General features: G+C 42.4%; 1 protein-coding gene across 6 annotated transcripts in view; it reads left to right on the top strand.

The window, feature by feature from the left end:
* Window positions 1-25,555, top strand: part of CFAP61 (cilia and flagella associated protein 61) — a 346,774-nt gene that overhangs the window by 282,986 nt on the left and 38,233 nt on the right. For 5 of the 6 annotated variants that reach the window (XM_075596251.1, XM_075596250.1, XM_075596248.1 and 2 more), the window contains one exon: window positions 4,982-5,187. In XM_075596251.1, the coding sequence (XP_075452366.1) occupies window positions 4,982-5,187 (206 nt within the window). Of the gene's footprint in view, window positions 1-4,981; window positions 5,188-11,681; window positions 11,780-25,555 lie in introns of those variants that run through there. The other variant, XM_075596252.1, reaches the window with a different exon arrangement.

Below are 25,555 nucleotides of genomic sequence, written 5' to 3'. Positions count from 1 at the left end.
CCTCCCTGTCTCTCTCTCTCTCCCTCCCTGTCTCTCTCTCTCCCTCCCTGTCTCTCTCTCTCCCTCCCTGTCTCTCTCTCTCTCCCTCCCTGTCTCTCTCTCCCTCCCTGTCTCTCCCTCTCTCTCTCTCCCTGTCTCTCCCTCTCTCTCTCTCTCTCTCTCTCTCCCTGTCTCTCCCTCTCTCTCTCCCTCTCTCCCCCCTAATCTCTCCCTCTCTCTCTCCCCCTGTCTCTCCCTCTCTCTCTCCCCCTGTCTCTCCCCCTGTCTCTCCCTCTCCGTCTCTCCCTCTCCGTCTCTCCCTCTCCGTCTCTCCCTCTCCGCCTCTGTCTCATCTTAACTGCCGTATACCTACACCGAAGTAACCTACCCTGCTTTCTTCCAGATCTGACTCAAGTTTCACGCGGGAGACATCGGAAGACAGGTAGGGAACACCTCCCCTCCAGTATAGTAACTTGAGGGACTGAGGATCAGGTAAGATCCCAGGCGGGATTGCTGCTTTAGAAATTGTGAAGAGGGGGCGTCCTGACAATGGTTAAGGGGTACAGAAGTCATTCACATCTGGCTTTTTTTGTTGTTCGATTAGTGAGGCCATCCGAGACACACACACACACACACACACACACACACACACCACACACACACCACACCCACACCACACACACGTAACTAGGACTAATGGTAGTAAAGTATAAGTGTAATACAATATATAAACTGTTAATATAAAAAAAAAAATTGTGTCCCGGTTTTTCATTTTCAAAATCTGGTCACCCTATTTATGCAGATATATAACAGTCCCAAAAGAAAGTCTTATCTGTCTCTTGTAGCATCAGGGGAAGCCTCTCTGCTCTTCTGGGTCTGCACCTTTGTGTGCTAAGGCAATGTCTGTCCAGGTTTAGAGGTCTGGTCCCCTTGTCTTGCTATCAGCATACAGTCCAGTCCTTCTGCAGCTCAAGACACCTGTTCTTCTGGTCAGTCCAGTGTGGACTAAGGAAAAATCTGTCTGTCCTTCCTTGGTTCAGCCCCCAATTGTGAGACTCAGGAATTCCCCTTCCTGTCTCAGAACAGGCTATTTCTGAGAGAGCTCTAATCAGCCAGGTGGAGTTGGTTAATTGCTGGAATGCAATTAACCAGCACACTGCTGGATTAGAGGCAAGTTTCTTTAACAGGGCTAATTCCCTGTTACAGTACTAGTAACACATTTCATGTTTCAGTTATTTTAGTTGTTAATAGACACATATTCTATGAGGTAATGTGCCTTTCAGTGCTAGAGATCTTTATTTCAGTCTGGTCAAGGACTATTACAGTGGGAATGGGGAAGAAAGGTAATTATTACAGTACTTAGATACCCAAATAATCAAGGATGAATTTGAATTACTATGTTCTATATCTCAGACATTATAATGTATTTTGCAAACAGCGGTATGCTAAGTCCTCTAGCCATAATGTTCTTTTGTCATATGAAAAGAAGAAAATAGTTCTAAAAGTATATTCAAGGAATCCATTACCACAATCATGGAAATAATTTGTGTAAAGGCAGAAGAGAGCAAACATTGCTAAATGTACCAACATAGCTCTGTGGTACACGCATGCAGCACTAAGTTGTAACCAAGCAACTAAATTTTACATAAACTATGGAATGTGAATAGCACATGCAGCATCTCGGGAAAACATTTGCCCATTACTGGAATGCTTTTGCTCATGTCCCTAATATTCCGTTTTACTTGACTTGATTTATTGTGCTAATGAACACAGATAAGACGTAAGTACATTTGTCTATTTATGGATCACTTTCTTAATGCTGACAGAAAAAATAGTCATTTTCACTAAGAGTTTTCCAATTATCAGATTTACATAATGGTAGTAAAAAAAGAGTAGTGTAAATATGCACAAATGTGTTTATTTTATATGTATTCATCATATTTACTCATTTAATTGCACGCAGAAGATTATATGCTGCTGTGTGCATTATCATATAGGCTGCACATTTCATATGACTTTATGGTAAATGTAAACATGATCCTTTGTAATGTAAGTTTTAGATATTGAAAAAAAAATGCTTTACACATAATACATTTTCTACCCAGATTGCAAGTAAGTAGATTTGCCATGGAGATTAATATTGTGCTCTATTAGAATATAGTATTAGCATATATAAACATAGTTAGAAATAAAACACTTTTAATGGAAGTAATTGTTAGAAAATATGGTCTACCAATCCTTAAACAATTCCAAGTACATTTGAGAGAAAATAGTGATTTGAATTGAGCTTTTTCCATATTGAAACTTTTTAATTTTACATAAAGTGTAACATTAAAATGTATGTTTCCATGTATTTTTTTAACTTGGATTTTTTGAATTGTTTAGGTTGGGTTTCCAAATAATGGGACCATGGCGGAGCTCCCTCCAACCAGACCCGCCCTCGCTCCATTAGTGTCCCAGAATCTCGGTGTAGTAGCCATACAATACTTTTGGAAGCCATATTACATTGTCTGTTCTCAGAGGGTCTAATAGATTGGATTCTAATTTTGCCCATCGGCTGATCTCTGGATTTACCTATCAGGCTATAAATTGGCTTCCTTAGGCCGCTTTATTATATAACTAGCTGTACCCGGCGTAACATATGCCGATCTAGCAGATCTTAAAGGTTATCAATTAAACATTACTCTTTCTTTTCACCCCTCCTGGAATGCCTTGTGGTCTCTTATCCCCTCTTCCCCACCTTACTCACTCCTCCATTATGCCCTGCTACTCTTTGCACTCTCTCCTCCCCTCTCTTTGCACTCCTTGCCTTACTGTGTCCTCCTCTCTGTGCACATTACACTTCCTCCTCTCCTACTCATCTCAACTGTCTCCACCTCCCCTTGCTGTTTCCTACTCCTACTGACTTTGCTGTCTCTCCTTCCCCTTCTTTGCACTTCCTTCTACCCCATGTGCACACTGCTCTCCATTCCCTCCTTTTCATCATCCGTCTGTTGCTAGCTCTCCTTGCTGTCTCTCTCTCTCTGTATACCGGGTCCTGTAACCTGTGAAGCAGGGGATCCCTGGGGCTGAAATTAAAGCGGTTCAGCTCCGGAGACCCCCTGCTTCTATACTATGTTATAAAAATGTAAATTAAAACTGCGTGATCGCCTGTAAGAGCTGTGCAGGGGATGCAGCTTTCTCTGTGCAGCTTATCCAGACTGCTGGAGCGACATTTCACTCATTAAGCAAACACAAATTAGAGCAATTTTTTACCAAACGATAAGAAACGTATGACTTAGTGAATACCATTTTGACACAAATTTCATAGCGTGCGGTAAGAACATGCAAACCCGATCGGTAATTTGGATTTGTGGATAATCCTAAAATCATCCAGGCTGCAGGACTCTGGACATTTAAAAAAAGGTTTATGACCATTCACGAACACTATTAGGCACATTTTTTATTAGGATTTGGCGTTAAAGTTTTATTTTGCTATCCGATCGGTAATGCAGTTAACTTATTGAAGTTTAGTGAATAGGCCCTTTAGTGTTTTATATATGTACTGTATTGTCACTTACCAGGTCTCTCTGCATCCCCTGAGTCTACAAAGCCAGGTAGGCCCACTACCTGAGAGGTAGCTATGACAGAGCTGACCCGCTCCTCTATAGGGGTGAGGTGCATTGGGACAGGTGATCCACCTCCAATCTTCCGTGCCTGGGCAGCATGGTCAGCAAGATTTTTTTTCACCTTCCGCTTCCTGTGCGCCCAGTGCTTCTTCAGCATGTCATTGCTGCTTACGGCGTTCCCTAGCGTGTATAGGCACTCCAGTATGTCCCCCCAAATCCTCTGCTTCTCAGCAGTGCTGCTCCTGGAACAGAGAGACCCTAATAATTTGAAGTGGTTATCTACCACCCGAATAATTAAAATCTCCAGCTCCTCATTATTTCTGGCTACATATTCTGCCAGCCCCAGCAGTAGGAGCAGCCCCAGCAGTGTACAGTACATTGAATGCACAGCACAAGGCCTTTTTGTTGTTTGTAGTATACTGTACATTGAAGCGTGCTCAGCCATCTCTACTGTTTTGCAGTTTAAATAAAATGGCTGAGTTATTCAGTTTGGAATATGTATTTATTTGAATTTGAAATAAAATGCTCATGGGCATCCTGATAGGTCATGCTAATGAGTATCGCGTCACAAAATGGTGTGCGCTAATAAGACTTTTGTTTACCAATGTGCATGTGCAGTGTATTGGTGAACGCGTCTCTGAGACATGAAAATCCCTGTTAACAGCGCTGCTACTATTATGAACGGATGTTAATTTTTGCATCTCATTAGCTTTGAGGATATTTATTTGTATTTATATTTATTTATAAAAATGTTTTACCAGGAAGTAATACATTGAGAGTTACCTCTCGCTTTCAAGTATGTCCTGGGCACAGAGTTATAACAATATGGTTACATTAAAAGAACAGGGTTATACAGTCAATTCACAGACATTTCATGGACAGATAGAGTTGGAAAATTGGGTACAGAGGATAAAGGGCTGCTGAGAAACCCATTAATAGGACAAAATATAAAGTCCATTTACAATTTCTGTAACGTGCATTATTATCACAAAAACTACAGACTTCTGTGGATCTACTCCTACATGTATTTCATTCAGTCAAACAGCCCAGTTTTGTAAACAACTCCCTATCACGTAAACTAATATCCCAGATATTACCAAGTTCAAGGATATGACTGATATTTAACCTCATCCATGCGACTACAATCACTTATAAGGATCAGTGCTGATGTAAAACCGTTTCATATTTTGAAATTCACTGTTGTCTCTTTATGCCATTTTTCATATTTTGTTTTTTTTTATAATATGAAATACACAGCAATGAAGCCAATTCCTATTTTATGTGGTGCAGATTGGCATTGCAGCAAAGCTACCATTATGAAATGTACAGAATAAAAAACAACAACTATACTTATGTATTTACCAGAAATGTCCTTGTATTAACTTTAATTTCAGGGACGGGAAATCGCAACAGGGAATGCAATGAATGGCGATTACTTCCGGCTGCACATCAATCAGTATAACATGGTGGAAACAATAACCTGCTTATCACGCAATCCTTTTCCTGAGTCCAATTTCATCTGCCTGTATGAGCAACATGAGCTCTTATTGAACAACCTTTGTGCTCGATTTGAAGAAGGGCTGATTATGGACCTTTATAGGTAATTCCAACTTAAGCTCATTCTTTGCACAATATTTTAATTAGATTTACTTACTAGCACATGTAATCATGTTCGTTACTGTTGAATGTAAGCACCGCTTTAATATTTCCTAGAAAGAAATATAAAGTCAAACTGGAAAAAAGTCCACAGCATTCAAAATGATAAGTATGAAAAGGTGTGTATACTGTATGTATATATATATATATATATATATATGTATGTATATATATGTATGTATATATATATGTATATATATGTATGTATATATGTGTGTGTGTGTGTGTGTGTGTGTGTGTGTGTGTGTGTGTGTGTGTGTGTGTGTGTGTGTGTGTGTGTGTGTGTGTGTGTGTGTGTGTGTGTGTGTGTGTGTGTGTGTGTGTGTGTGTGTGTGTGTGTGTGTGTGTGTGTGTATATATATATATATATTACAACAAGACAAACTGCCTGCAACAGACTAAGCAAATAATGAGTACTTAAATTAGTAATATAATAACCACTAACGGTGCTAGGGACTAGAAGTAATATAACAACAAAAAGAAAAAGAAGAGCGCTCAACTCAGTATCTTCATAGGTGAAGACTATTGAGTGCTGAGTTGTGACGCTCTTCTTTTTCTTTTCGTTATATATATATATATATATATATACGATACCGTTCGCATGGAAATCAGCAGACAGCACTCAGGTTTAAATTTGTAGAATATATTGTAGAAAAGACACAAATCACCAACGTTTCGGACCCACAAATGGGACCTTCCTCAGGGTAGTGAGAGAGAGAGCTATTGGACAAACACGAAATGGTACCCGCTCTACCTAGAATGACCATAGGTCATGAACAAGTAGGTGCACTAGGGAAAGCAATGCTACTAGGGTGAACATGAAAAAGTCCAAACGGAGCGAAGAAGCACCGACCGGAAAGTCCCTGTATCATGCACGCAATGGTTTGTTTTTTTAGCTTGCCTATTGGTTGCCAATGTGTTTATCAATGCCCCTTTCTGGCTATAAATAAGCACAGTGACAAGCAATGTTTTTCTTGGCAAATGCTTGTTTGTATTTAATTGTTATGTATTGTGTTTTTGATGGATTTTTTTTTAGGTTGCCCATTGACTGCCATAGTGGCAAACCATGTTCATATTATGGGCATAGTGTACTACTGTGCCAATCAATTTTTTTTTTTGGCATTTTATATTTTTTATTGAAATGTAATGTGTTTTATTTTGTGGCTCTTTTTTTTTTAGCTTGCCCATTCATTGGCATAGTGGTAAACCATGGCCATATTATGGGCATGGTTTACCACTGTGCCAATCAATGGGTAGGAGGGTGGAGGGTGGGGGTAGTTGCCCCCGGGTGGTTGGTTAGGCCTCCGGGGTGGGTAGCGGGCAGGGTTGCCACCTCTCCGGGTTTGACCTGGAGACTCCGGGATTTGGGCACTTACCTCCGGGCTATGGGTTTAGCCTGTCAATCTCCAGGTGGTGGCGGGGGCATCATCGTCATCTCTGGCATTCTCCTGCAACTCCCCCTCCAACTGCAGTGAATATTGCTGCACACTGAACCGGCTTTTCTACCCAGCTTGGCTCTGATTGGCTGCTTGAGAAAGTTCCCACGCGCTGATTGGCTGTCCGGTTTGCTTCTATTTTATGAATAAAGCAGAGAATACTATAAGAAGCCATGAACCAATCAGATTGTGTGTTCCCCTTGCGTCCGAGCCGAAAGAGCGCGGGCGGGCTGCCCGCCAGAGACTAAATCCAGCATTGTGCGCCCTAGTTCTCAGAATCGAATGTAGCGGTCGCGGCAGGGATTTTATGCCGATTTGAGTTCCAGGAGATTTGGGCTGACTCGCGGTCAGGAGGGACCAAGTTCTCAAATGAGAACGTAGTGGTGCGTATGGAATTTTATGCCGATTTGGATTGCAGGAGATTCCAGGCTAAGTCCCGGTCAGGGTAAAACTCTCCCAAAGAGTTCCCTGCACCTAGGAAAGTCTAGTTTTCCTCCCCAGCCCCAATGTAAGTGTGTCTTTTCGTCTGTATTTTGTGTTTCACTGTGTGTAAGCGAATTTATGCCGAATAATTTACAATTTATTGCTCTACCATGTTTTGCTCAATGAATGATCCTCGTAAAAAGGTGTAAATAACCTGGTCTCCCGTGACACTAATGCCAGCTATAGACTATGGGGACATAGTATATGGCACAGCACCCCAAACTCACCTTAGCAAACTAGACATCCTCTACAACTCAATATGCCGATTTGTCCTCCACTGTAACTACCACACATCACTGTGAAATTCTCAAAGAACTAGATTGGCCATCACTTGAGTCTAGGCGCAAAGTTCAGCTCTCCTAACTTGCCTTCAAATACTTTCTGGGCAAGCTACCCGCCTATCTGAACAGGCTCCTCACCCCTACCACATGCAGCTCTTATCACAGATCTGATTCTAAAAGCCTGTTCACAGTCCCAAGGTTCAACAAAGTATCCGGCAACTCCTCCTTCTCTTACCGTGCACATCACAACTGAAACAATCTGCCTGAGGCTCTCCATGCCACCTCCAGTCTAAACTCTTTCAAAACTAAACCTGTCTCACATTTTAAGCTGGTCTGTAACTGTTAACATACGCCTATAACATATATTATCTTTAACTGTTCATGCATTGTCTTTATATATAATGTATAACCCTGTTCACTTAATGTAACCATGCATTTGTCATCATACAGTAACTCTGTGCCCAGGACATATTTGAAAACGAGAGGTAACTCTCAATATATTACTTACTGGTTAAAACATTTTATAAATATATAATGGCTTTGATTAAGGGCTCCTATTAAAGCAGCATCCCCTGAACACTTCTGCCCACTTCAAACACCTTCTATATCTCATTGAACAGAAGAAAAAAGTAGGTAATGATCAAGAGTAGTCTGGACTATGGATCTCCAAACCCCTTCTGCGATAGTAGATTTAATCAATCTCACAAATTCCTTTATACAGTATGCTCAGAGTGTCCATTAGCTACTGCCTTAAGGCAATCCTCACAAACGGTTAGGAGGGGTTCCAGGTAAAACTGGACGCAGACATTACAAATTCTTTGTTTTCCCTTGGATTTCTTCTTCTCTCCCGGAGTATTGTCCTCTTCCCCTTGCGAAACAGGGATGCTTATGTAAGAGAATAAATAAACAAATGTAAAAAATAATGTATAGAGCAATAAAAATATCAATTAAGCCAAAACAAGCCTCGACTTACCTTGCCACCTTAGTGGTTGACCATTTATTGATAGTAGATGAAGGGTCTTCCATCTCTCAACCCAGGGGTCCTCTTGGTGGCAAAATAAAGGTGTCTAACGTCTTGGCCATTTGACTTAGTGTGACAGCATCATTTTGAAGCCCCATTGACAACAAAGGGCAATAACTCCACAGAGGCACGTGAATATTCACTTTGTGGAATATACAAAATGTGGTAGAAACACAGGCTAAAAGATGCAGGGGGATGCCGTGAGTGCACAGCCTTCTAAACATTTATACACTGCTAGCACATGCCTAGCCCCCCTAAAAAGGAGACTTATAATGACATTAGGGCCCAGGTCAGAAGAAGTTCCCCCAAATTGCACTTCCCTAATGATGCGACATCGGGGCTTCAGGTTTCTCACTGGCAATCAAAAAACTCCATAAGGAGAGCCCATAAAAAATAAATCCTACTGCTTAGATAAGCAGGACAGAGAGACATACATAGGAGGGAAGGAATGTCCTTTTGTAGGAAACAATAGAAATTTACCTGAGAATTTTTTATTTAATTTTTTGGGGCCTCAGCTAAGTGGGAAGTTTTTATATTGTCAAGATGGAGCTGGCATTAAAAGAAAGTAAGACAAATGCATTTTTCTGAGCATTTAAGGATCAGCATAGTGAATAGAGTATTAATAAAAAAAGGATACTTGAAGAAAAGGAAACAAAAAAGAAATATGGACATTACCCCTATTGTGTATAAACCACATGACTTTGTAGCCCAATTTTGTTCTTTTTAGAGAATAGAATAACAAAAAGGTGCATATACTGTATGAAGGTTAACAAAAGCACACAAATTAACTGAAGTCCTTTAAAACTTAAAAAAAAGAGTCTGTTATACCCCCTACATCTATATATTGTTAGATAGATTTTTTTTAAATTGAACATTTGTGGTTGTGAGGTACTGCACTTCTAAATAACACTGAAATACAAAAACTAAAATGAAAGTGTCTTCAGTATACAGCATTGCTCTGTTACAATATATACTGCCTAAATCTGCAGCTGTCCTTTGGATAATTTTGTTAAGTAGGAATTAGAACATTTATAATGTGAAGAGAATTGCCGATTAAAGCTAAACAGCCAATTGATTCATTCAGTCTAATTGTCAGGGTATTTCTACATTTACTCTGTTTATTCCAAAATGAAAGTTGCACCACGAGCTATTCTAACTTTTAAGCCATTCTAGATGTACATCAAGTCAAGTCTAATCTAAAGAGGCTAGTGAGGTAATACAGAGTATGAAGCTACTTGGCTTAAGGGAGAAGAAAACACTTTGAAATCACTTTGTTTCTAAGACATCTTTAACAAAGAGCTGCAAAAATGAGAAACCTTTTTTGTCCAAGCATCTCTCATCATGTCTTTTGTGGTCACCAGTATCCCCAGCCGGCACCTCACTACGGCAAGGACTGTACTGTAAGTGCTTCTTATACGTCAATAGCCGAGATAACATGCTGTACATTAACCAGCTACTCATGTGCTCTTCTTTTCTAACACTCAAGCATGATGGGCTGGGAGCGGTAATGCTTCAAAGCATGTTGAAACACACACTATAAGTGAAAGAAGGGACAGAGATAAAAGGTGCATCCGAGATGTTCGTTTACAATATTAATAAATAGGTGACATTGCTCGATAGTCATGTTGCTCTGTAGTACCCTCCTTTGTGGGGTGAACACTTTGTGATATATGCTTCAATAGATATTTGATAGTATGGTAAGATTCAAAATATGTATGTATGCTGTAACAGGGACTTATTACTGTTTGAGAGAAACTGCCTCTGAATCCAGCAGTGTGGTGGTTAATTGCACACAGGCAATCAACCAGACTCCACCTGGCTGATTAGGACTTTTAGACAAACTGATGTGAGAAGCAGGAAGGAGATTCCAAAGCTCACATTTGGGCTGACATAAGGAGAAGGAAGGCTGCAGAGATTTTCCTTAGCTGACCTGAGGAAAAGATGATGTCTTGATGCACACAGAAGGACTGAATGCTGACAGCAAGACAAGGGGACAAAACCTCTCTCTATACCTGGATACAGAGAGTGCCATAGCACACAAGGATGCTGACCCAGGAGAGCAGAGAGGCCTCCCCCTACAGCTACAACAACAGAAACATATGAGACCCCGTTAATTTCAGCTCCGGGACCCCCTGCTTCGAGAGATACATGGTGAAACAAAAAACCTGCGCTCATAAGTTATCAGTGATGAGTGATAGTGATTTAGAATTGGGTATAAAATACAACCTGATAAGGGTTTTGTGCTGCTGGTCAATAGGATGGCTCAAACACCAGGCTACATGGAAACAAAGAAATGACAGCGCAAAAAAAACATAGTGTAGTAAATTTAAAAAACTATTTATAAGGTGGGGGTGAGTGTTGCACGTACATCAATAAAAAAGGTTATCAGCATGACATGTTAGGGACATGTTACCACTCGGCGGGGACAGCAGGACACGGACCGAAGTATCTTGGACGTCCTCCCTCTAGCTGCTGGTATCCAGGAACGGTGTATGCAGCTCCACTTTGGGGAACCTTCCCGTGTGCTGAAGATACTCCAGCCGGTGGTTCAGAAGGGGTGATCTCCTAGTAGCTTCCGGGTTAGTCCACGCTTACGTCTGACGTCATCTGGCGGCGTCTCTCAACCGGTCTGTTAGGCTTACAGGATTCTGAGTGTCTGCCGGTGTTAGTTGGGGATAACAGGACAGGCTTTCGGTTCTGTAGCTCTATTCTTCAGTGCAGCGCCTCCATTCCAATAGGACCTATCAGAGATAGGTGCAGTCACTGCAGGAAAACATTTCCCAGGGAGAGGGAAGACACATGCAAGCTCTTCTATCAAATCACTAGACTACTTTATTACAGATAACACAGAGTTATATAGCCAAAAACAGTTCTAGAGGTGTTTTTGCTGAAGTGTCTTAGAGGTATTCGCTGACATTCTACCTAATTTATTGCTAAATAGATTAAATGTTGCTTACATTTGTGCCTTTCACTTATGTCTAGGGAGCAAGGGAAGCAGAGAAGGGAGAAATGTGGAAGTACAGGGAGTGAAGCTTTGTTTATAAAAAGCTAACAAGCTAACATTCTTCTCTTATCTTCGAGGACGAGAGTTCTAGGAGATTTGCCATTTTAAAAGTAAAACCTGGGACAAGGGGAAACAAAATGGATACTAAAATATATATTGGAACAAAGGGAACAAAATTGTTACTGAAATTTATATTAACAATCTTCCCCACAGAACTTTGCATCTTTGGTCCTCTTCTGCTGCACTGACACCCATTTAGTGAACCCCCGAGCCGAATCTTCACCGATCGATCACAAGAGAACAGATCAATCGGCAACTTAGCTAATTACTTATCATTTTGTGGTTTGTATTGATGGACATATTAAAGGGGAAAAAAATGACATAAAAAAATAAAAATCCGGCAACTTGGACTGCCGCTTTAAAATACATTTAGAAAGCTGAAAGTATTTTTATTTATTTTGTTTTCAAGTTTGTTTGGAAACATAACAAGATGACGTTTGTTTAATGTCACTGAGCGGGACCGTTCACATGTCAAGTCCTTCTCCTCCACTTGCTGATGAAATCTGTACAATGTTTGTTTTAGACATATTACATTTGCAGTCGGCAGCCAATTACATGTGTAACGGTTATTCCCTCCACCCCAATCACAGATATAGTGTGAGTGTGTGGGAACCTATGTGTTACCAGGTGTGGTGCATATACCTGTAGGTTCACAAGAGACCTAAGCCTCCGCTGGTTGGGAACCTGGGGTGAGACCTTCAGCTCAATCTGGTTCACAGCGCCTCCACCTGTGTAGGGTTCTAGGAATGTAGAAGGTTGCCTACACAGGACCCACATATACAATAAACACATACACAGGAATGTATATAACCACTTTACTGTAATGCAGAATAATCACACACCTTGATAATAGTAATACTTCCCCTAGAGGGTAACTCCACAAATATAACTCAGTCCAAAGTGTCTTTCACTCCACTAGGAGTGTACCTACCCACCACCGTGTATCCCCACACCGTGTCCACAGCCTAACCCCCTTTGTCCCGTGGTCAGCGCTGCCACTATGTGTAATGAATATATATATATGATACGTTGGTGCACTTAGGAAGGTACCTGCCGAGCACTCCTGCACTCAGGCCAGCAATCAACTTCAAAAAGGATCTGCCGCTTGGTGATCCCGTCTGTCATCCAATGCTTCCTCGCACGAAGGTCCGCCAGGGGCGATCCCACCCTGGAGATAGTCTCTGTCTCTTTAGCACAGACTTGAGCCCAAGTCTCTTCTCGGGGAGCGCAGCGTCCGCTGTGTCCCTATCTAACACTAGCACTACTGTGACAGGGTCCCTAACCTAGGGCCTGTCCCTGTAGCATCACAAGCTGGGGAGTTCAGGACCTATCTGGGGCCTAGGCGGTTACTGGCCTAATGCAGTGGGTCACTGACCCCTGCACTCACCTCCTTCCCCTAGCTCTTCCTGGTCCCGACTGACTAACGTGCTCAGAGCCCGCAAAATGTATCCATCCCTCTGTGCAGGGAGATACTCTAGCCCTATTGGCTCCCTGGCGTCACGTGGGGCGCTCCTGAGGCTCATGGGATCTGTAGTCCCTGCTGTGAGCCCTCCTGTGATTTGCTGCCTCTCGCGCGCTTGTTCTGCGCATGCGCGAGCTGTCTCTGTGCCTCCTGTCGCCTGGTCTTACTGTGCATGCGCGAGGCAATGAGTGATGGCGGCGCCCTGCATCGGGAACCGCCGGGGGCCTCGCAACGCGTCCCCGGCAACCGGCCGCATCAATAGGAGAACGCGCTGAGCCCGCACATGCCCCCACACCTCCCCGTTACCGGCTGCAGTGAGTACCCGGAGGGGGGGGGTCTACAAGGGAAGGGGGGACCTGGCTACACATGGTTAAAAAGTAACCCATAGTTTAGGTTCAGTTTCACCAACATAGCTCAAGAAATTGAGGTTCTGAGTGACAAGGAGTCAGTCTTTTTCCTCCTAAAGATCCTCCACTGATCAGGTTAAGTTGAAAGAAAATAGGTCCACTCCCTGTCTCCCATTGGTTGAAGCTTAGAAGATTGATGGCTTATTTGGTAAATGATCAGAGTATAATAGGAAGGTTATCACTCATACTTCTATATTATGTATATTATGTATGAATAAGTATATACTGTACAAACAAATCAGGAAATACAAGGTTTTTTTTTTTTAATTCATAAATGATCTTTACATATGATAAATTACATGTGATATGGTAACTTCATAAGTGCTTACTTACTTGCAAACTCCTGTATCCCACATTTACAGAGGAACTAAAGCGTACCTGTTTTCATGTCCCCAATGTTGCAGAGGCTGCTTTAGAAACATATATTTTTACTGAGGGAATTTAAGTGAAATTGCTCTTTAAAATGTATTATTTGTAACTACGTACAACCTACACTACTGTGTACAAATGTATGTGTGAATTAGTTATTTAAAAGGTAGGTTTGAATGTGTGTGATCCGAACTTGCACACGGGCAAGTCATTGTAAGTGTGCAAGTGTGTTTGAGTGTGAACGAGCATGCCAGCTACTCCTTTATCTCCCCCAAATAATATAGTGGGGGTTATATCACACCCATTCATCATGCAATTATTGCGCTAAGTCTCTGCGACCATCATTTTTACGACCCTATGTTCATTAGTTCCCATTTGCAATCATATAGCAAAATAGATAATTGTAACACAAAATAACATTTCAATTGTATAGAAAGAACATCGTCTACAAAAGACTGAGCCTTGTATTGAAAGGAAGTAATTGAGGCAGATTTCGGATATCAAATGGGCCCATCTGCACTCTTCAATCCCTGCCACTTGTGCTCCCATTAAATGCTCATCATATTACAGTACCGCTCACCTAGGCAGGCAGAGGTCTGTGAAGCATATTTTCAGACAGTAGCAGCAGTCATGCTAATGTTTCGACCCTTATGGCCTTTTCACTTAGACCCAATTTACATGGGCTATTGTTTGCATCAGGCTAAAAGTGATGAAATAATTATTGGCATTTTAATGAGATGCTGAGACGAAATTGAATTTGTAACCAGATCATTTTAATAAATGCCAAACCCAAAAAAAGGGGTAATAGAGACATTAGAACAGTCGGGCGAGGGCTGAGGCTGTACAATAAGTGTTTTCAAGAAGACCTGGTAAAAGATCTGAATGTATTTGACAAAGAGATTTACACAATAATAATGACAAATCGGGTTATGCTACATGTGGGCCGCATGAGGCATATGAAATGTGTGCTCGCAGAATAAATAATAAAAAATAACATAATTTGTTTTAAAGAAAAAAAAACGTAGCTGATTTGTGGAATGTACTAGGGATAAGTAGGTCCACAATTACATAAAAGCTGTATCATCTTGTTCTTATTGTTCAGCTCCTTCAACTAGTATGAGGTTTTTTTCTTTCTTTCAGCAGAAGAGTAGGAATGGGCTTGGCTGAGGTATTGACTGAGTAGCTGAGTGGGACTAATGCTACTCGGTACACTTTGCAGCCTAATTAGTGGTAAATAGGTGTGCTTTTTATGAAGCGAGAAGCAGAATAGCAGAAGAGGAATATACAGTATGAAGACATACAAGAGCTGTGACATATTTTCCTTTGTACTGGAATTAAATGGTAGCCATGCTTCAAACTACTAATTCCATCTCTTAGAAATAAATCAATACACATCGCTGGACAACTTAAGATGACTTTAGATATATATATTTTTTTTTTTTCATTTCATCTGCTTCGCCTTTTACAGTCGGGCAAGTAAACTGGATTTCAGTGCAAACGGAAAATCAGATAATGGAAAGGGCCTTATGTAGAGAAAACCATTGTCTACAGAAAATGCTCAGATGACTGAATATAAAAGCTGTACGTATACAATAATTATACAATTTGCTACCAAAAATCTGCCGAAAGAAGGGTCCTTTGTGGTCCTGGCAGCGTGGACTCTTATAAACCACGATTTAGCTATTAAAGATATGGCTTCCACCTTACTTTTCTTTGTCTTTTCTTACGGGCTAACACAATACCATCCTCTTTGTATTAAAAAAAAAAACTGACAGCAGCTTTTTTTTTTTTAACATGACTACAGTATATAATAGATTTTCATGAAAATAAAATGCAATTGTGATTATTGTTTAAATTTCCTACGTTTTGAGTGCCATTCTAACAATATATTGACACTAATTCCAAAGGATTAAAGAGGCAATCCAAGGAGGCGGATTTTTTTTGCGAATCTAATGAGAGAGAGAGTGAGAGAGTGTGAGTGTGAGTTGAAGCAGGACGTCTCTGGAATTTCACAATATGTCTGCTCTTCAGATATTTACCGGCCTGCAGGCCAATGGGAAGCTGTGACATAATCTGTGCCGCTTTTTATTGGCCCATGTGACGCGGGAGCTTCAAACCTGAAAGCCCTGCTAGCTGAGACAGAGCAGCTACCGGCACCTACTTCGGAGGTAAGTATCTCCAGAAGTAGGGGGTCACCGGATATATATATCTAAATCCTCTCATTGAAGCCTTTGCTGTGTGTATTATAGTATATGCAAGTGATACAATGCTAGGTAAAAACCATCTCTAAATCCTGTTTCATTCTACCCTTAATTAAATTAAGCGTTGACACCTAGGCAGGGAACACCCTGTGTAGAAAACCATCTGTTTGAATGTGCCTCAGATGTGCTAATTAAGCAGACAGAACCTGTCAGGTGACTTGCTAGGCCCATATGAGCCCAGGTAGAGCAGCTTTAGTCTGCATGCAGCACATGTCCAAGTGGCACATTATGGGGGCTATGCACTAAGCTCCGTGCTTTTGCGTCCGGCTGGGGAAAAAAAGCACGTCCGATAAAAAGTGAAGCCGGAGACGCGATTCACTAATTTTATTTATTTATTTATTTATTTATAAAATATTTTACCAGGAAGTAATACATTGAGAGTTACCTCTCGTTTTCAAGTATGTCCTGGGCACAGAGTAAAACAAATAATACATGGTTACAAGTACAGTTACATAAATGAACAAGTTATACATTATATACAAGACATTGCGTGCACAGTTAAAGAAAATATATATTATGAGCGTATGAAACAGTTACAGACCAGATTAAAGTGTGAGACAGCCTTAGATTTGAAAGAACTTAAGCTGGTGGTGGATATGAGAGTCTCTGGTAGGTTGTGCCAGTTTTGGGGTGCACGGAAGGAGAAGGAGGAACGTCCGGATACTTTGTTGAGTCTTGGGACCATGAATAGTCTTTTGGAGTCTGATCTCAGGTGATAGGTGCTACATGTGGTAGGGGTGAGGAGCTTGTTCAGGTAGCTGGGTAGCTTGCCCAGAAAGTATTTGAGGGTGAGACAGGAAAGGTGAACTTTGCGCCTAGACTCTAGTGATGACCAATCTAGTTCTTTGAGCATTTCGCAGTGATGTGTGTTGTAGTTGCATTGGAGAACAAAACGACAAATTGAATTGTAGAGCGTGTCAAGTTTGCTAAGGTGGGTTTGAGGAGCCGAGCCATATACTATGTCTCCATAGTCAATAATTGGCATTAGCATCTGCTGTGCAATACGCTTTCTGACCAGGAGACTTAGGGAGGGTTTGTTCCTGTAAAGTACCCCTAGTTTGGCATAGGTCTTTGTTGTCAGGGTATCAATGTGCATCCCGAATGTTAAGTGGGAGTCAAACCATAAGCCCAGGTATTTAAAACTAGTGACAGGGGTTAGGGTGGTGTTAGCGTTGGTTCTAATCAGGAGCTCAGTCACTGGAAGCTTTACAAATTTAGTCTTGGTCCCAAATACCATTGTTACAGTCTTGTCAGTGTTTAAAAACAGTTTGTTTTGGGAAATCCAGTTTTCGAGTCTCAAAAAGTCAGACTGAAGTATGTGCTGAAGGTCAGAGAGGCTATGGCTGTGTGCATATAGGATTGTGTCATCTGCATACATGTGTATTGAGGCTTCCTTACAAGCTGTGGGAAGATCATTAATGAACACTGAGAAGAGTAGGGGCCCCAGAACAGAGCCTTGCGGGACACCACAGGTGATATCCAGGGGGTTGGAGTTAGAGCCTGAGATGGACACATGTTGGGATCTTCCTGATAGGTAGGACTGAAACCAGTTTAAAGCATGTTTCCCTATTCCAGAGCTCTGGAGTTTGTTAAGCAGGATAACATGATCAACTGTGTCAAAAGCCTTTGCAAAATCTAGGAATACTGCACCAGTGAGTTGACCCCGTTCCATTCCACACTGGATTTCATTGCAAACTTTTAGCAGGGTAGTTACGGTGGAGTGTTTGGGACGAAACCCAGACTGGAATTGGCTAGGGAAATTTGTCTTGGTGTAGAAATCGCTTAATTGGGAGTGGACACATTTTTCCATGACTTTGGATAGAATTGGGAGAAGTGAGATTGGCCTGTAGTTTGAGACAGTGTTTTTGTCCCCACTTTTGAAGATTGGGACAACTCTGGCAGTTTTCCAGGTCTTACGAATATGGCCTGCAGACAGGATAGAGTTGACTATGGACGCAATTGGTTTGGCAATGGCTGGGGCACCAAGTCGTAGGAACCTAGATTGTAATAAGTCGGGTCCACATTGGCTGCTTAGTTTTAGTTTGAGGAGCGCTTGTGTAATCTCCTCTTCAGATACTGGGCTAAATTGAAAATTGTGGGCAGTGTTGGGAGGGGGTGGGACTGTAGGGATACTCCCAGGATGAGATTCATGTTTGGGGTTTGTGCTGCGTTTCGCTAATAAGTTAGTGGCACACCCCACAAAGTAATCATTGAATGCATTTGCAATGTCAGTGGGGTTTGTCAGAGTAATATCCCCCTTAGTGATATTACTTGGTTGTTGATGGTTAGGAGGCTGGAATATATTGTTGATAACCTTCCAGAAGTTAGCTGGGTTTGATGTATTCTGGTGGAGATTGTCAGAGTAATATTGTGCTTTTGCATGCCTTGTTTGCCTTGTGCACATGTTCCGCATGCATCTGTAGTGATTGAGTTCCTTGGTAGTGCCAGTTACTTTGTAGCTTTTCCACAAGGCATCCCTGAACTGGTAGAGTGCTATAAGGTCAGGTGTAACCCATGGAAGGTGGGCCCCCCTGTACCTTTATTTTGCGTAGTGGAGCATGGGTATCGCAGAGTTTTAAGAACTCGGATTGGAAATAGTCGAGCGCAGAATCGGGGTCAGGAATTAAATTGATTCTGTGCCATGGGCAGTTGGTAAGGTCATCCAGAAACTGTTGTGGGTTAAAGTTTTTAAATGTTCTAGTGATTAGAACTTTAGGGCTTGAATGGGGCGGTTTAATTTTCCTTACACAGTACACTATTGCATGGTCACTGAAAATATCAGGAAGGATGCCAGAGGATTGGATTCTGCTGGGGTTTGAGGAGAGAATCCTGTCTAGCAAGGAATGGTTATGCGATTTCAGGTTTATCCGTGTGGGTTGGGAAATGAGTTGGGATAGGTTAAGTGACTTGAGTTGTATCTGGATTTTGTGGTTTTTAGGGTCAAGCCAATTGAAGTTGAAATCCCCTAGAACTAGCAGCTCACTCTTCTCATTCAGAGAGGAAATGGAGCCAAGAAATTGGGTGATATCAGTCAAGGATTGTAGAGGGGCTTTAGGGGGGCGGTAGATGCCAGCAAGCAAGATGAGCTTAGAAAAGGTTAGGCAGATTTTGCCAACTAGAGTTTCAAAAGAGGGTGGACTTGGTGGGCAATTTAACAGTGTAAATTGTAAGGTGTCTGCAATATAAAATAACACCCCTCCTCCTCTCTTTGACCTATCTCTCCTAAAAATGGAGTATCCCTGAATGGCGATATTTGCATCAGGGGTTTTAGGGGATAGCCATGTTTCTGTAAGAACAATGGCTTTGGGTTTATGCATAAGGCACCATGCCCTTAGTTCATCCAGTTTGGGCAGCAGGCTCCGGATGTTTATATGGGCGACAGATAGCCCTTTTTGGAATTTAAAGGTGGAATTCTCAGGGGCATGGGACAGAGCTGAAATGGGAGGACCTGGGTTAGGTTCAATATCACCTGCTAAAGAGAGTAATAGTATGAGTAGAAATTTGGGTAGTTGTTTGCAAGTTGTAAATTTGTGGTGTTTTCCATTAGAGTGAGCAGTGGTTGGTGTGCTGGTTTTTAGAGTTCTCCACCAACATTCAGTAGATAGTGCAAGGCTTTTGAGTAGTCCAGGGTGTATGGTGATGTTGGGTGTGGGCCAGGATGGAGGAGTTTGTAGTGGATAGAGGGAGTAACATCTCCATGAGGCCAGGAGAAAGAAAAAAGTTAAAATACATAGCAGGTTCATGATGCCAGAGGTAGGCAGTGCTGCAAGGAGCTGTTGTGAGCAGAGTGAGTGTGAGCAGACTAACAGCAGGTGTGTGCCTGTTCCTTGTCAAATGTTTAGCTGTATTGCAATGCTAGAGTCAGTTCAGGGTTTCAGTGTATTGTGCAGTCAGTTTTGGGAGAGACTGCAGTAAATAAGTTGTAAAGGGGTGGGGGGTTGAAATAGGCAGGTTAGCAAGCATGGGATCATAGTGTGATCTGAATAGCTTACTGTTTGTTGTCTTGAGTAAAACAGTCACATGACCCTCCCCCTCCCCAATCAGTCAGCTTGTTCCATTTGGTCAATTAACAGCACAGAGTTAAGAGGAAAAAAAAAAAAACTTTTTAAATTTAAACATACTAACTTATATCAATTCTACAAGGCCAGATTCAGTTTTTTACACAGGGTTTCAACATCAGGAACATACTTATATCAATTCTTCAAGGCCAGATTCAGTCTTTTACACAGGGTTTCAACATCAGGAACATACTTATATCAATTCAACAAGGCCAGATTCAGTCTATTACACAGGGTTTCAACATCAGGAACATACTTATATCAATTCTACAAGGCCAGATTCAGTCTTTTACACAGGGTTTCAACATCAGGAACATACTTATATCAATTCTACAAGGCCAGATTCAGTCTTTTACACAGGGTTTCAACATCAGGAACATACTTATATCAATTCTACAAGGTCAGATTCAGTCTTTTACTAAGGCCTTGAGCCCATTTTCTATCGTACATGCTCAAAACAGCCACATCGTACGTGTTGGTTTTTTCCCCCTGCTAGCGTTCTTAAACTTTACGTACGGTAGCTGATAGGAAAAAAAGCCGCGTGTAGCATTTGCATGGAGATTTGGCATCTCCATGCAAGGCTGTTACAGGCGATCGTACACAAAATAAAATCATTTTAATAATAGTGTACATGAGCAGGGGGTCGCCGGAGCTGAACCGCATTGGTTTCAGGTCCGGAGACCCCCTACTTCAGGAGATACAGGCCCCATTATGGGGTGCCGGTATCCCCTGCACTTTCAAGCTTCCGCGTCACGTGACCGGGACATTTAAATTCTGCATGGGATACCGGCACCCCATAACGGGGCCTGTGTCTCCTGAAGTAGGGGGTCCCTGAGGCTGAAACCAATGCGGTTCAGCTCTGGAGACCCCCTACACATCTACACTACTGTCAAAACACACATATCAATAAACAATAATTCCTTACCTTAGCGGATAGCCGCCAAGGTAATGAAGCTGCATTAATGTACATTTTAATAATAGTGTGCGGGAGCAGGGGGTCCCCTGAGCTGAACCGCATTGATTTCTGCCTCAGAGACCCCCTGCTTCCCGAGTTACAGGCCTCGGTATGGGGCATCGGAGGCCAATGTCGCCGCCATCTTTATAGCGTCCAAGACGCGACGTGGGCTCTATAAAGATGGCGGCGACACTGGCTCCGATGCCCCAAACCGGGGCCTGTAACTCGGGAAGCAAGGGGTCCCTGAGGCAGAAATCAATGCGGTTCAGCTCAGGGGACCCCCTGCTCCCGCACACTATTAATAAAAATACATTAAAGCAGCTTCATTACCTTAGCGGCTATCCGCTAACGCAATGAAGGGGTTAAGGCACAATAGCATGTTTATTGGGGACAATTGCAATATACAACACACATCCCCCCCCCCCCCCACCCCCTAACACATACAATACAGTAATGGGCAAAATTACTATTATCCACATATGGATAATAATGCATTTGCCCATTTAAAATACATATAAATCACAATAAATACATATTACACTTACCTTTTCCAGGCACCCACGATGAAGGCCGTCTTCATCCTCATCTTCATCCTGCCCATGTCCCTCCAGTGCTGCAAAACATACAAAACAATCAAAATAGCCAAGGTAATGTCCCCTAGCCCCTTAATCACCTTAGCGGTCATTAACCGCTACAGTCATTAAGGGGTTAACCCACCCTCACCCACCACTTGGGAGGCCTAAATACCCTCCCCCACTACCATCCCATGAGGCCTATCCATCCCTCACCCACTACCCAGGCGGGAGGCCTACCCACATACCCTTGGGGCCAATACCCCATTCCCCCACCCCCAGTACCCACAATAAAAACAATACACAGCCCTACAACTCTGATTGGCTCTAGTAGACCATGTGACAGAGGCTTTGGGGAGAACGGATGTGATGTCATTCAAAGCCTGTCACATGGTACTAGAGCCAATCAGAGTTGGGATGGACTTCCCACGCTCTGATTGGCTACCGTACCATTTGAGGGCGGCCATGTTTCTTTTCATGACGTCATCTTAAAGGCAAATGAAGCACAGCCATTCTGATTGGCTGGCGTCATTGCCTTTAAATGACATCATTTTTTTAAATTTTCGGCCAATTCACATGTTTTTCACGGCCCAATCAGGGCCATGGGAACCATTTGACCAAAATGTGACGTCATAGGCCTATAAAAGCCTATGTCGTCTCATTTTGAAGGCAGACGCCGAGGAGGAAGGACCTCCTACAGAAGAAAAAAGGCCAGGGCGTGGCCGAAGAAGAGAAGAAGACCCCGGAAGAGAGCGGAAGAAGAATGCAGATGAAGACCCCACAGACTAAATGGATTACAAATAGAAGACACAGACCCCTGGATTGTTATGGTTTATTATTTAATGTTTTTTTATTTTATGGTTTTTTATTTTATGGGTTCCTGTGCGTGGATTGGTTCGAGAGTAAGCCGATCGACGGGCCTCGGGGAGTGGGTCAACTAATGGTAAGTAAACCCCAAAAATGTTATAACTTTTACAGTTTTTTTGAATTTTTTTAATGTGATTGTATTTTTTTGGCCAATATCATTTCTTGCCACTGTATGTATGTATGTCTCGATCGATATATACATACAGGGTAAGAAATGATTATTTTTGGAAATGCTTGTTTTACACTAATTAAAATGTATTTTGCTATGCTTAAATGTGTGTAATGTAATGTTTAATTAGATAGATGTAATGTTTGGTGTTGTGTGCAGTACTTTAGGTCAGGGTGATGCTTGCTTTTTTATAGTGGATTATTTTTGGTACTTATATTTTGTCTGATGGTAACTTTTTTTGTGAATTGTTTTGGTGAAAGATTAAAATAGTTAATTGTGTAATTGATTTGTATGGTATTTTAATTGTTTTGAGATTTGATTAATTTATGGTCATTTATTTCTGTTGACTTGCTTGGTTTAAATAGTATACTTGTTTGGATTTAATTGTATTTAATTGTATTTTTTTTTTGAATATTTTATTGTTAACATTGATTGGCAGAGTGTACATGGTGCACAGATTTTATGCATCATGTATACAATGTAAATTCAATGTTTTCATTGTCATTTGATGATATTGATTGGAAGATAAGAATTATTTTATTATGAAATAGGATTTTGTTTTACTGTGGCTATATAATATTGTACTTTTCATATGCAAGGTGATGTATTGCTTTGGAGAACTGGTATTTTTATTGGTGCATGTTTTTGTTAACCCTTAAACATTTCTTTGTATATTGGTTAATCAGGGCCAGGGTGGCTTAACCCCTTAATTACCTTTGCTGTTATTATCCGATAAGGTGATTAAGGGCTTTATTGATATCAGACTGTAGTTGCAGTGTATTGGCTATGTATTTTGTTGGCAACAGAGGACACGGAATTTGCTGTCGAGGGGGCTTCATATTGATTAGGTTAGTAGAACTTTATTTATTTTATTATGCTAGTTAATATGTTTAATAATGGGCAAATAATCTATTATCCCTATCTGGATAATAGTTATTTTGCACATTATTGTACTGTATGTGTTGGGGGGGGGGGGGGATTTATAGGTCAGGTTTATTTTTTTTTACATACAGGGTTGGTTCCTTTTGGTCTGCGGGGACCTCTGGAGACCACCTGAGGTCTCCTCGGGCTTTGTACGGTACCAGGCTGGAGGTGTCCACGGGGGATACCTGCAGGGAAGAACCGATGGCCCCACATCTGTTGGGGGCACCGTGGACCCGTAGGGACCACCCGAGGGCCCCCAGACCCCCATGGGAACCACCCAAGGCCCCTCAGACACCTGTGGGTCTGACCCGGGGCCCCCCAGACACCCGCGTGCCTACTCGTGGAGACCCCATTGTGGCCCACGGAGACCACCTGGTGGACCACGGCGCCTTGCGGGGACCACCCGTAGGCCTCCAGACCCTGTTTGAAACCTTGTGCTGGGCTACTATGAGGCTTACGGACACCCGTCAGGGCCACCGGGGACTCCCGTGGGCCTGGGGTATTAACCCTGTATGTAAAATAAAAAATCATGTATTTATGGGGGGGCACAGGGGGTGGGTTATGTATTTAATAAATATAATGATCTTTATTGTGGGGCTGTGTATTGATTTTATTGTGGGTACTGGGGGTGGGGAAGGGGGTATTGGCCCCAACGGTATGTGGGTAGGCCTCCCGCCTTGGTAGTGGGTAGAGTGGTTAGGCCTCACGGGATGGGTAGTGGGGGAGGGTATTTAGGCCTCCCGAGTGGTGGGTGAGGGTGGGTTAACCCCTTAATGACTGTAGCGGTTACTGACCGCTAAGGTGATTAAGGGGTTAGGGGACATTACATTGGCTATTTTGATTGTTTTGTATGTTTTGCAGCACCGGAGGGACATGGGCAGGATGAAGATGAGGATGAAGACGGCCTTCATCGTGGGTGCCTGGAAAAGGTAAGTGTGATATGTATTTACTGTATTTATTGTAATTTATATGTATTTTAAATGGGCAAATGCATTATTATCCATATGTGGATAATGGTAATTTTGCCCATTACTGTATTGTACATGTTAGGGGGCGGGGGGAGGGGGGTGTATTTAGTTAGAAATATTGTTTATTTTTTTGAAGGCACAACATTGGTACCGCAGGCCCGTGGGGACCCCGGGAAGGCCGCGGGGACCCCCGGACTCCCGCGGGGACCCTGCTTGGTGAGCCGGGGACCCCCGGACCCCTGCGGGGTCAGCTGGGGACACCCGCGGGACCCCCGGCCTCCCTCGGGGACCCCCGCGGTGTCAGACGGGGACACCCGCCGGCCTGTTGTATGGGTGTTGCGCATGCAAAAATGTAAACAAAGAAATTTTTCAAAGTCCAGCTTTTTTATCACCTGCCTTTAGCTGGCGAGCTTTGTTGAACGCAACTTTCGCGTACGATAAGTTTGCGTAGCTTAGTGAATCCCGGAGAAGGGCAGAATTGAACGCAAACAGGTTATCGTACGAGCAAAGTTGGACTTTGAAAAATTTCCTGAAAAAAGCCAGTTTTAGAACCAAAGTGCCTGTTTGTGTGGCTTAGTGAATCGCTTTCGGCGGAACATCACGTTCTAAGAGCACTTTGCGTTCTTAAAACGACTTATCACAGCTTAGTGCATAGCCCCCTTTAAGTGGCAGGACAACTGAACAACTGAAGTTTAAAAGGAAGTTCAAAAAAAGTGAAGAAGAAGTGGACACCTCCAACTGGCCCTGATTCCTGCATTTGAACTACGCTGGAAAGGAGGATATCATCTATACCAGACTGGATCATTACTGCTGTGATGCTGCCTTTACCATTTATATTTGCTGTGACTTCACTTCTTCTCACATTATGGTATGGGGTTTTCCCCCTTTCTATGGTGCTGCACTTGATTGACAGTTGGGGGTGGTACATCCTGTTGTAGCTGGGACAGCTGAGTGCCCGCCTCCTAGCTGTACTTAAGGGTAGGACCGCACTAAAGTTAGGAGGTATTCCTTCCCC

This window comes from Ascaphus truei, chromosome 4, assembly GCF_040206685.1.
Source record: "Ascaphus truei isolate aAscTru1 chromosome 4, aAscTru1.hap1, whole genome shotgun sequence".
Lineage (NCBI taxonomy): Eukaryota > Metazoa > Chordata > Amphibia > Anura > Ascaphidae > Ascaphus > Ascaphus truei.
Note: the sequence above shows the minus strand (reverse complement) of the source record. Positions and strands in the feature narration are given on the sequence as shown.